The 13109-nt window shown below is 39.2% G+C and overlaps 1 protein-coding gene across 10 annotated transcripts in view; it reads left to right on the top strand.

The window, feature by feature from the left end:
* The window catches only part of DPF3 (double PHD fingers 3), a 189372-nt gene that overhangs the window by 121728 nt on the left and 54535 nt on the right, over window positions 1–13109 (top strand). For 5 of the 10 annotated variants that reach the window (XR_012580820.1, XM_074542919.1, XM_026793791.2 and 2 more), the window contains exons 5-8: window positions 359–454; window positions 1490–1528; window positions 5108–5186; window positions 5491–5532. Coding sequence is in view for 7 of the 10 variants with exons in the window: in XM_074542919.1 (XP_074399020.1) it covers window positions 359–454; window positions 1490–1528; window positions 5108–5186; window positions 5491–5532 (256 nt within the window). In the remaining 3 variants the exon portion in view is untranslated. The remainder of the gene's footprint in view (window positions 1–358; window positions 455–1489; window positions 1529–5107; window positions 5187–5490; window positions 5533–13109) is intronic. The other 5 variants (XR_012580822.1, XM_005479960.4, XR_012580823.1 and 2 more) reach the window with 3 other exon arrangements.

Below are 13109 nucleotides of genomic sequence, written 5' to 3'. Positions count from 1 at the left end.
ACAAATGAAAATAAAAAACCCAGGCAAACAAATTCCCAGACAGGGCCTGCAGTTATGCATACTAATATTTGTGTTGTCTTGGAATATTGGTACTCAGTGCTTCTAGTATTTGTTCTTAGGAACCTTTTTATCATAGTTGACTGATATCAGTAGTAGTTTTTTAGTAGGAATTCCCTGGAGATCTTAGGGTGGAAAAGAGTGAAAATTTTGCTTTGGTAGAGAGAAGCAGAGGTACTGCGATCTGATTTGGCTTTGTATCAACTGTGATAACCCATAGTCACTGTGGTAAAGAGTAGTAGTTGGTTTTATGTGTCCTCCTTTTTTGTTCTAACCATTCCTGTTTGTTGTTCAACCACAGAGGGTTTTAGAAAATGATGAAAATGCAGACGAAGTGAACGAGGAAGAAGACTTGGAAGAAGATATTCCAAAACGAAAGAACAGGCCTAGAGGACGGGTAAGTGGAGAGTTTATTGGAATGGAAAGGAGGGAAGCAAACCTCTGCAGAGATATAGTGTATATTTCTCATGTGTATTATGTATGCAAAGTATTTATCCATGAATATCTGATAGTGATAACACTATAGGTAATTTTCAGTCATATGTAATAGATTTTTAATATGTTTTCGGTTTACTTTTGTGAACGGCTGCGAAAGAAAAGGACTATTTTGAGAGTAAAAATTTGGGGGAGATTTATTTTAGCGTTGTATTTACAATTGTAATGTAAACTGTAAGAACTATTATGACATCCTGCTATTACAATTCTCCTTAAAAAAACCTTTACTAATTACAGAAAAGCAGCAAATTCAGTTATGACAGCCAAAAAAGTATTAATAAAAGTAACTTGAACTGTGTTAATAAGTTTTGCAACTTTCTCTGGGGTAGCATTTTGTGGTTGACACTGGCTCTCTTGAGCCCATGGCAAATCTTCCATTTGCTTGAAAAGGGCAATATTTTATCCTTAGGGGACTCTGTCCCTTCTCTTACCTAAGATGTCTTCACAATTCATCAGGGTACCAGTTAAATAACGAGGCCAACATTTTAAACTTGGAATCAACATTTTCAATTGTGGGCCCGTAAGCTAGGCATCTAAATAAATGTGAACACAAATCTCGGAAGTTTTGAGCATTTTCATCTCTCTTTGGCTCCAGTGGATGCTGCAGGGGTGCAGGAGCTCTAGATGTACCTTTTGATTTGTTTATAGAAGTCAAGCAAGGTGGGCCACATTTTAGGCCAAATGAGCAGAATATAATAGTTTTTTAATAAGAGACATGAAACCACATTGAATACTTGCAATGTACTTATGCATCAGACCCTCTCTTTTGGTTTCCTCTTTGGTTGTTGTGTTGTTTCAGTTTTCTGCTCCTCTTTATTTTGGAGCTTAAGTCCTTTAATATAAGATCAAAGCACTTTAATAATTGGATAAGTATATATATCATCTTCCTTATTCTCAAAATCACCTGAACCAGTTTCTTTCTTTCTTTCTTTCTTAGCCAAAGACCCCCACCTGGAAAAAAATTTTCCAGAAAAATGTAAGTTTCAGAAGATTTGTATGAACCAGTAACCAAAACCAGGAGATAGAATCAATACGTGTACATAAGCTTGACTGTAGCAATCAACTAATATTCCAGGCTAACAACTCTTTTCTAATAAGTTGCTCTCATGTAAATTGCACATGCTGGATAGGGTGAGTGAAAGGGAGCAAAGAGCTAGAAGAAATATACTGCTCAGGAGAATGGGATTTGGTGTATTCATGTGTCCCAGACCAGTACAAACAAAGTCCTGAAGTTAGTGTTACATGCAAGATTTTGCTTCCCTGTTCAGGAAAATGTTCCAGAATTTTTTCTCTGGTACTGTAAGGAAAGGAGTTGGAGGGTACTAGATGTCCCATTCATTCTGAAGCATGCATTTATATTTTATTTTCTGCCCTAGAACTTGCCCCCTATTAAGTACAGAAGCAGCAGGATTGCTTGCTTTTTTCTTGCAACTAACTCCTGCTCTGCTAGTGCCTGGTTTCTTTCAGTGCAAAAAAGAGAAGTCTGAATAATGCCACATACTTCAAGCAATGTTTAGTTTTATTTGATGGCATCAATAACCAAAGCAAAATGTAGTAGAAATTAGAATTTCAGAATTGTGGCCAGGTTATCTAGCTGTTGAAAACTGATAAGCCTGAATTGCATCTGGTCGCAAGAGCTTTGCCAGTTTCCTAAAGGCAGCCCTTTTCTAGCCTGACTCAGTATAGGGAATTAAGGCTAAGGATTTAAAATTAGGCAACATGAAACCTGGGCTGCTCTTTGTTTCTGGGAAGGACTTGGTTAGGGTAGTTTTAGAGGGCAGAAGAGGGGAAGGACATGCATAGGAAACAAGATCCTGTGGAGTTTGACCTTTGGGGATTCAGAGGAGTGAGAAGGACTAACAGCATATATGCAGGATTAATGCAATGGAATTACTGCTCTGGGCTTTCCAAATTGCACATGCCCCTTCCTTTCCCTACAGCATGACTTTATTTTTAATTCTGGACTCTCCATCTGTCTTTTTGGCTACTCTCTCTGGCTGCTTCAAGGCTGCTGGGCCATGGGTCCAGGCCGCACACGTCAAGTCTTGTAGTCTTTGCTGCATCCTGTCAGGAGAATAAAGGCAGCTGTGGATGACTGAATTCAACAGCCTGGAGCACAGACAGCAAGCAGGGAGCATTCAGTTCAGTGCCTCTGGGGCAGCTGCTTGGTTTCCTGTCCCCTCAAGGCCAGCCCATGAAATCATGGGGGCATAGGAAGGACACTGAAGGCTGAAGAGGTAGATCTACAGAAAGAGAGTTTTAGTGTTTTTGCTGGACAGGGTCAATGTGGTAGGAGCTGGCAGAGTGGTTTTCTAGGAGATATGAGATGTACGCAGATGCACCTGCACAGACTGCTCATCAGCCGGATATCCCGTGGGACAATTTCAAAGGCACCAAGCACATTTAGCAACCCAAGTCCCATTGAAAGTCATTGACTTGAAAAATTTCCCCCTCTTTGTTCATTGCATGAAAAAGTGTATGTGACACGTGGTCATGCCACGAATGCTGTACCCCTGCATTTCTGTAGAGAACAGTTTGAAAGGGAACAGCTGACTGTAAGACAAGCAAAATTCTGAGCAACAAAACCCTAAATTAGTATCATATTCTGAAATGTACCTATGTAAAATATTACCTTCTTACTCAACAGGTATGTTCTCAGAGTGTGAATAGAGTCAGAGCCACTGACTAGTGACAAATATAAGACTTTACATCTTTTTCATAGCCCTGAAAAACCAACACAGCTGGTAAAATGGGGAAATTGGATCCTAATCTGGGTACCAGCAGAAATATTTATAAGGGCCAATCACCTGTCTATGTGAAGATTCCCTGATGAGTTGAGGGTTGTGGAGGAGCTGCCATGGACTGAAATTCAGCTTGCAGCACATTTAGCAGCAGTAAGGGAAGAAAAGAACTAGCCTGGGATTGATTTCATTGCCCAAAGGGGGTTTAAAGAGCTGGCAGTCAGAAAGAAAATAGTGCAGACTTGTAAGATGATTTTATATGATACAGTCAGTAAAGAAGCTTCCACCAAACAATTGTTGCTGAGGCCATTTCTAGGGTGAAACTCCTTTTCAGTTCACCCTTACAGATCTTGGTCTACACATGTGTGCTGGACTGCTCAGATGTCTTTGCAGAAGGCAGAGTTATCCTTGTCATACATAGTAGTATTTACCCCATCCAGATAGCTGCAAATCCATGTCTCTCCTTTGGGACTGTGTTAAGAGTTAGATCTGAGCAATCCCAGGGAAATAACATGTGAAGTTTTTATAAATCCCTGTTTTAACAGACTTTGTCCAGCCAGTGTAAAACTGTTCCTTATTACTTCTCTTTAAATATCCAGTGGAACACAATTCTAATAGTGCTAGTTCTGTTCCAAGCTCATAGAAGAGAGAAAAAGTTTCTATGGCCCCTTTATGACTGGGTGCGAATATTCTCAGAATTTCTACACCTTCTTCAGCTTTACCTAACAAAGCTCTGTCCTTTTCTTATTTTCACATAAAAAGGCTTGCAGGATTTGAGTCAGGTGGCCTTGTCTAGAGTGAGAAATATGAACAGCTTAATAAGAGGAGCAGCAGAAGCAATTCTGTCATTTTTTTCCAGGAATAGAGTAGTAAGGAGAATTAATAAAGAACTATTTAGCCATCCACCTGTGATCACTTCCTCAAACAAAGATCAAGTCTAAAATGATTGTCATTTACAGACTGTACATTAGTGAACATGAAAGAATGGAAGGCCTTGGCTCAGTTCCCAGTTTCACATCACAACTCCAGCATTGGGCAGATATGAGCTGTTTTCTTGTTGGCATCTCAGCTGAGAAGGGTCAGGACTGAGTAGTTTTGATGCCGAATTCCACTCTCACCCCTGGAGCTCAAGACAGAGCAGTCTGTGCTGTGGAGAAACAAAGTTTTTCAGTTTCTTTAGCTGCCAGTTTGGTCCATTTTAGGAACACGGAACTGCAGAGACATTTCTGGGTAATTTCTATTATTGCAGGTAGCCACATTATCTAATATTTTCCACTAACTGACCAAAGCTCCATTTTATAATTAGCCACAGTATTTTTGTCCCAGAAGACCATTTCAACACACTGCTTTTCAGCTAGAAAACAAAACATAGCAACACAAACAATGCCCCTTTGAAAATACTGAAGGAAATAATTTGACCTCTCTTTTATTTGGGGCCTGTTTTCTGGCTGATTTAATGTTTGTGTATATTCTTCAACACCTGTTCATCTATTCATTCGTTCATATTCAGTTCAGCGAGGTATTTGAACATCTTCAGAAATGAATGTGTGATGATACTCGACTGAATATGTGCTGGCAGTGACCTACTGCTGCGGATGAACAGTATGAGCCATCTGTGGAGAGGATCTCCATTGCTTTACAAGGTCCATTAACATAGAGCACATCTTAGGAGATGGAGGGTCATGACCACTTTGAGAAACCTGTATGGAAGCTGAGGATTTGTTTAGTTTATACTGCACATCTTTCATAGGAGGGTGTGGGGTGCAAGGAGACCTGGTGATGGAATAATGCTAACATTCCTCTTGTCCTTGCAGGCTCGGGGATCTGGAGGGGGCAGGAGACGGAACGATGCTGCCTCCCAGGATGATCATGACAAACCCTATGTTTGTGACAGTAAGTAGCAACCAGACAGCTTATTCTGCTTCCAGCCTGGTCCTACCAGCTCAGTGCACTCAGGGCTTCATATATTACAGCAAAACATTCTGCTGCTCTCTGGCTTGCATGTTTGCCACCTGCTGCTGATGCTCTTGGTGTTTTTGCATGAAGGAAATAAAATAAAGTTCTCGGCAAGACTCCACTTTTCTTTGCCCTTTAATATATCATCTCTTATCTTTTCTTTCTCTCTTTCGGGCTTCTCTGCCTTTTGTCTTCTTTTCCCCCATGTAAGTTTCACCCTCTATTTCTTTCTCTGTTTCAGATAGTTACAAACAAAAGCATAACTCAAAAATCTCCGACAAAGGTACTTCACCCTTGTTGTGTCTCTTGATATATTTGGTGATTCTCTTCCCTTCAGTCCTTTTAAAATCTCACTGGGCTAAATTCTGAAGGTCTTATCCCTCACCAGATGTCTTGTGGCATCATCAAAAGCTGAGCCCTTCTAAGAAACAAATAACATCTCAAATGCTTTGTTTTGATACGTATTCCCTTTGAATACAGTCCTGCTGTTTGGTACCTTGCAGTTGGACTTCAGGTGAAGCAAGGCATTGTCTGAATGGAAAAATTATACTAGAGCCCAGCATCAACACTGAAGGAGGGTACCAGAGTCGCAGTATGAGTGAGGAGTCTAATATTTGTTATGCAATTGTTTGAGGTTTTTTTTTTTACACTCTAGTCCTTGATGCCTTCCTTTTTCTTTTGATATTCTTTTTTTGCTTTGTTTCTGTGAAGGTCACTTATCTTACCCACATCATTTTGAGATATCCCATCTTAAGGCTTATTCTAGAATGTACATCCAATTGTAATTTGTGCTACCAGGTGCCTTCTAGCCTGTAAGACAATAACCTAAAAAAAGGCATTAGAAGTAGGAGGACAGCAAATCTTCACTTCTGTTGTCCAAACCAGCTGGTTTTGAGGACAACTAGAACCCCCTTTTTGCCTATCTTGCAACATTACCAACCTTAAAATAATAACTCTTGCTGTGTCAATCTTTGGAGGGATTTTCTGCTGATTTTTAAAAACGTGAGGAAATAAGGAGTTTGCATGGTGAATAAGAACTATATTCCATGTGAAATCATATTCTTGTATGGTGAGACGAGGTAACTGTATGTGCCCAGAAACCAAAGACTTGCATATGAGGGGAACATGACAGATGATAAAAACATAGTCAAGGAGGAAGAGCCCTTAAAGTTCTGAAGAGTCAGAAGACCTATGCTGTGGTTAAATAGCAGTCCTAGTGCACTGGAAGAACTAAAATGTGTCTTCTAAGACTTCAGTGAGAGCCCAAGATGTATCTTGTTGAAATCCACAGGTTTCCTTTGCTGGTGGTATATGCAGTATATGCATATCTTTCTTTATCTCTTTTCTGGAACATCCTTCTAAATCCAAGGACACTTGTCAGTGGTAGTAATTTGGAACATGATGACTCTCTATTGTCTGATCTTGCACTGCTTTTGGATTTTACCGAGAACTCCCAATATGCATAGTAGTGATTTGCACAGAGTAGATTAAACATGGAAGATACCAAAGCAGGCAGCAGAAATCTGGCCTGAAGTCAAGACTCTCATAAATTGTTGCATTGACAGAATTTGCCTTGGCTTACATTTTGGAGCACAAAATCTCATCTTTAATGTTGGAAATGTTTCCTATTTCATATGGCTGACACCTTTCACTTTTAGGAAACTTACAGTTACAGGTGCTTCATAAGGAATTTTGGACTCCAGATTTTGCACAGTGACTTCTCCTTTTCCATTGTAGATAGCTGATAAAAGGGTTATATGACAGCAGAACTCTTTTATCTGAGTTTAGAGAAGAAGGGAAGAACTGTCCCAGTTGTAATGTCATCATCCTGAAGAATATCCTGCCCATGTTAAATTTCTATATAAACATGACATGCCATTAATTATGAGTAACTGGCCTATTATCCTGCTTAGGTGGATTTCTTGGATTAATTTTTTCTTTGAAATGATTTGATGAATATTTTTATAGATAAAACTCAATCTAATTGTGGTAGTTTAGGAATTGGTTTGCAGTACTCCTTGTGCAGATGTTGTGGGCAGATAAGTTTGTTTTACATGGAAACATGCAGGTGAAACAGTGTATATGTTTCCTGTTTAGGAAAGCATTATTCCCTCAATTGCATTATGGGTACAAATAATTAGCTTAATGGGCCAACAGTTTGCTTCTTCTGTAGTTTATTTAATTTGCCTCCAGGTTGCTTTTTCTGCAAGTACACTGATATTCGAGTTTTGAAAATGACCAGAGAGAAGACAGCATAAACACAGCTAAACCAAATTCATTTTCTTATAAACTGCATGGGGCACAAAAAATGATTTGTGGTCAAAAACTACTTTGCCCTTTTATCATATTTGCACATTCATATTTATGGTAAACAAGAATAAATCAACAGATCTCATTAGTTATAAAAGGGTTTTAGAAAACAATGAGACAGTGTGTTGGTAAGATGATGCAAGTGTGATGCCCAGTGGCACTGCCCCTTGTGCTGGAAAATAGCAATGTTACCTCTGAAAAGACCTGACTTTTTCTGTAAGAGGCATTCAGACCTACATCAGTATTCAACTTGGTCCCAATATTAAAGCTGACTGGAAACATGCAATTTCTATGTGATAAAGGTTTTCAAAGCTCAAAATATTTTGTCCTCCTGTGTTTTTAAGAAGAGGTGGTTGGATGCCTGTTTGTGGAAGGAAACATTCTGAAATACTTCAGCTGGTTTTACTGAGCATATACTCTAGTAGAAGTTCAGAATAAAACATTTGATCAAAGAATCAATAAAATTGCTAGGATAATCATGAAATGCATTGTTTCATCACATCACCAAGTAGAAAACTTGGTGGTCAGATTTTCAGCCAGTTGCATTGGATTGTTCTGTGCCTTGAGCTCCCTTGGGATGGCTTCAATTACAACAGTAGCAGGCAAGCCTGGTTGGAGATGGGTATAAACTGCAAATGGTAACATAGCCAAATGGCTTAGCAGCTGTATGAGAGCAGTCCCAAAAGTACCTTGAGCACCTGGCAAGGAAAGGCAGCAGGTGCTTCAAAGAAGAGTGGAAAGTAGAGCTTGAAAAGCAAAGCAAAGCCTCTGATGACAAGCAAGTGGAAGGTGGACCACCACCACTGTTCCTGATGAACAGGGCATGTGATTTTTAGAGGGACAGAGTGAATGAATAAATGAATACCTACATGGTTAATAATAAGAATTGATGCCATTTCACTGTCAAATATTCAGCTAGGGAATCATTATTCCGACTGAGCAGTCTTCTTAGAAATCCTTCTACTATTTTATTAGTGTTTATTATATATTACTTACTACTTTTTCGAAAGAAAAACCATCTCTGAATTTGTATCTAGAAATTTGTATTCAGGTTTAAAAGTTGCAATCAGTTGTAGCACTTGAGTTCCATGATTCCAAATGTCTACTTCCTTTAGCCAGAGAAGTTAGTCTGTGCTGAATCTCTGCAAGCAATTAACTTTCCTGCTGCCCCTCCTCACTTTTATGCTTTCACTCTTCTCAAGTTCCCATGGAGACATGGGACTATGTACATACTTCCACCTTTTTCTTCTGTTCCTTTGTCTACGGAAGAATTCCCTTGCCCACCTCTTAAAGAAATTATTTCTTTTCCTTTTACCAGTATGTCCTCATCTCCTTTTAGTTTTATTCCCATATAAACTCCTATTTTAGCATAGCAACTTATATCCTTTTTTTTTGTAGTCCTTCTGAGACTGAACTGTACATTCAGATCCATTCCTTGTGCAAAATGAGCATTGACTGAAACCTTCCTAGGATTTTTGATGGATCAGTGACTAACACAGCATTGTATGTACCCAGAGACACTGATCTTGTAGTATTTTGTAGAAGCTGATTCTTTCCTCAAGAACTTAAGGTTTCTCTAGTTATTTACCTACGTTCTCTCTGCTGAAGTCCAAGACTAGCAGTCCTTGTACTGTTCTTGAGGGAAAATAACAATGTCTTCTATGTCTGCAAACAGTTACTGCGGCTTCTTTCAGCTGTGCTTTCTTCAGCTCTTCTACTAAGCTTGTTTCTTTCATGTGGAAAAACTCCAAAGTACTTTTTAAAGTGGTAGTGGCCAGAACGAAGTTAAACGTGCTGTTCTGAGGAAAGACGCATTTCTGAATATGAGTGGTTCATAGATTTACTTGTACTTACAATTACTTTTAAAAACTGGATTTAAGATACTTGCTCTGCTATATATCCATGAGAGGCACAGAGATGGCTGACCTAACAGGTTATTCAGTAATCATCTCCTGGTATTATCCCTTCTGGTGTGAATCCCTAAATAGATCAGCAGTAAGATCTAGAATAAGATGCTTGTTCAGATGTACTCAACAAACAACTCTCCCACCATATCTGCTATTCTTGGCATCCTTTGAATATATTATTAGTAGAAAAGACAAGATTAGATAGGTAAGGACATTAAAAAAAAAATACTGACTAACATAGATGTTGAATAGAGCACATGGTAAAAGGGAAACAGAATTGACTCTGGCAGTTGAACATTTTCTGCTCATGTAGGATATTTGTTTTCTCCTTTGCTCTGGTTAGCAACCCATTTATTGAAATGTGCACAGCTGTATTGTTGAGCTGCACGTGTTTTGGGGTTTGAACTGGGGTTCAGAGTTACTGTGATCTTAATACAGCAGGTAGATTCTGGGACTTGTCCTCAGGGGACACTGAAACAAGGACTATTTACCTCCCTATTCTACCTGCAGAAAATTCCCTATGGAATTGGATGCTAAATAGCTGCTCTCATACTACAGGTGTACAGTGTGACTATATTATAGTGTGTACAGTACTGAGCAAAGAGGGATGAATGTGAAGTCTTTGTACCAGTGGAGGTCAAAATGCATTGTTAATGTTTGAGATCTCTTAACCAAACCAGTGCAAAACAAGGACAGGGGGATTTTTTTTGGTCTTTTTTTGTCTTTTTTTTTTTTGAGTGGAGTGAATGGTAGGACAGGAAGATAACTTTGAGGAACGGCTGCCTGCCAGAAATTAACTCAAGATTCAGTATTTGACATAGTACACCTGAGAACAAGGAACAGGAGGCAACAGAGAAAAGCAAAGAAAGACAATGAGTGGGACAAAATTCAGTGACCAAAAAGACCCCAAAATCCAAAGAAACCCTAGCATGTACTCCTCCAGTTTCCTGTTTCCACTGGAAACATGGATTGTTTCCTTCTGTCTCATACTGGTGACAGATTGTGCAAAATGTATGTGGAGAGCTGGCTGGAACACAGCTCACAGGCTGCCAAGGACCAAATGTGTAACTATTTCAAAATGACAGCAACACAGCCATTAGATATTTGATGAGGAAATCTTTTAAGTCATAGGTTTCAAATCCCCTTTTTAACAGGGGAAGTATTTTATATTAATTTTAATCATTGAGAAATATAATCAGAGAAATAATTTGTTTATCCAAAGAATTGCAGGGTGCTACAGTCCAGAACATAGAAGAGAGGTCTCTTTTGTGAAACACTCAATGCTTGCAATTATACTGTTCCCCCCCCCCCATAATGTAGTTGTGTAACATCTTAATATCAGTCTTCAAATTTGAAGGAAAGTAAGGTTTATCACAGGAGAATGTTTGGTGGCCTCATAAAAAAATCTCTCCCTCTTCCCCATTTGTGACATTTGGTCTGCACTGCTGAATTGCTGCTTACTTACTCAGCTTGTTCCTAAGGCAGCATTCACATCAGCCCATAGCAACAAAATATCCTTTGAATGCAGGAAGATTTGGAGTGGGTTATGTTCTACAAACTCCCACTGTTTTTATTGAGCTTGGCCACCTAATTAAAGATCAAGTCAACTTCCCAGTGTTGAGATTCAGGATGAAATCTACCACATGCAAGGATGATGAGCCTATCCAGCAAGGGAAATTGAAGATAAAAAAGTCAAAGCTGCTGAAAGGAAGGCCACTGGACAAAGTTTATGAAAGGCACACTCTCACTTGCTATGTGTGAGCTGCATACTGTTAAAAACTAATCAACAGCATGCATCTCAGACTGGGAGAACCAGTTCTCATTATGCTTTTGTCAGCTCTAAGAATGAGAAAGATGTGGTGTAAGCACTGGTGTGGATGCTGGAACTCATGGATTCCAGTCCTGGTAATGAAAAAAGATCACTGTGTGGGCAACTCAGCCCCTCTGTGGTTCTCTTTTTTCAGAACTGAAATGAGAATAGTATTTCCCACTCAGGAATGTGGAGGAAGATTAATTAATGTTTGAAAAGCCACTCTGCAGTGGGAAGAGTTATATAAGAGCTAAGTGTTTATTAATGATCACCCTTTTATAGAAACTACTTCTTAGCACAGTGATACAGTAGATTAATAAAATGTGCTCTTACCTGGAAAATAAGAGATTTGGGTGAATTCAGGAAGATTCAATCTGTTGAAGAATCCATGAAATTTTGATTTAGTTTCCATTCTAGCAAAGTCTCACTGCAGCCAATGGTTCTTTTGCCTGACTAATATCATGACCCTTTTCCCTCTGCAAAAGTCTGATTTGTTTGAGGAACATGAAATCTCTGCAGTTTCAATTCATGGCATTGCTTCGGACTCTTTTATGACACAAAGTGAATTTGAAAAAATGGAAAAATCTAGACACCAAGAACAAAGGCTGCTGGAACTGCAAATCTTTGGTCCTACAAAGGATCTGCTGAGACAATGTAAACCAAATTTATTTGCCTCAGCTCTGGGCATGAAGTCCTTCAAATCAATTTCTCACAAGGCATGTCAGAGATTGCTGTCACCCTTGAAGGCCACCTGTAAGTCCTCACAATGGAAAGGACTCAGCTGCAGAATTACTACTGACTCAGCTTATATTGATACTTGCTTTTTCCCGGTGAGCTGATACTTTTTTGCTGAAGAAGGTCGAGTCTCCAGACCCGTCTGATTTCCTATGTCATCCTTAACACCATAGCTAAAATCCCTGCAGGATCCTGTAAGGAATGGAGTAAACACCACCATCTTGGGACTTTCTGCAGGGAATGCAAGTCTCCTTTTGTGCATTGATCACCTGATAGTGTCCTGGAAATAATTTGACAGAAGTCTTTGAGCAGTATTTGTAATTCATAGCAATAGAATTATTTTTTAAACATTCTTCTTCAAACACATAAAAGTAAGTGGGATAGAGTAGGATACTTGATGAGCTGATCCAGCTCATCTAGCAGATGGTCAATCTACTAGAAATGTAAATCTCTTTCTCCATTCTAAGTAAAGCTGCAACATTTATGTAATTAGAGGAGGTTACCATTATAAAAGAATTTAAGCAGTGAGCTCTTTCTGGGTTGATGATTACTTAAGTGTTATGCTTTTCCACTATTCCAAATATGGGGAAAGTCACACAGAACTGCTGATATCTTGTTGTTTTGACTCTTGTTCAGCATCTGTTCCACTGCTTGTCCTTTGCCCTGCAGGACCACAGAGAAGGAGAAGTAGTTTCCCCCTCCAAAATGCACTGGAAGAAAACAAGGATGGTACTAGAAGAGGGAGTCTGAACTGATGTTTTGTGGAGCGCATGCATCTAACAACAGTCTAGTTCTTCAAAATGTCTGGCAATTGTGTTAGGTTTAAATATGAAAAATGAAGGCAGATGCTTCAAAGAATGGATGTGCATATCTATATGAGTATTTTAGTTCTCTCAATATTCCCTCTTCCCTCCTGCAGTAGGTCTCCTTTCTAAATCAAGGCCATTCAAAGACTTAAAAAAATCTGTGACTGAGGACAGGACATATTGAACTTCCAAGAAACTTCTGTCTTGTTATGATGATGCTGTGATCATCACCTTGCACGATGAAGATAACTGGGAAAAAATATCTAATATTCCAGATCACTCATATGTACCA

This window comes from Zonotrichia albicollis, chromosome 6, assembly GCF_047830755.1.
Source record: "Zonotrichia albicollis isolate bZonAlb1 chromosome 6, bZonAlb1.hap1, whole genome shotgun sequence".
NCBI classification, from domain to species: Eukaryota; Metazoa; Chordata; class Aves; order Passeriformes; family Passerellidae; genus Zonotrichia; species Zonotrichia albicollis.
Note: the sequence above shows the minus strand (reverse complement) of the source record. Positions and strands in the feature narration are given on the sequence as shown.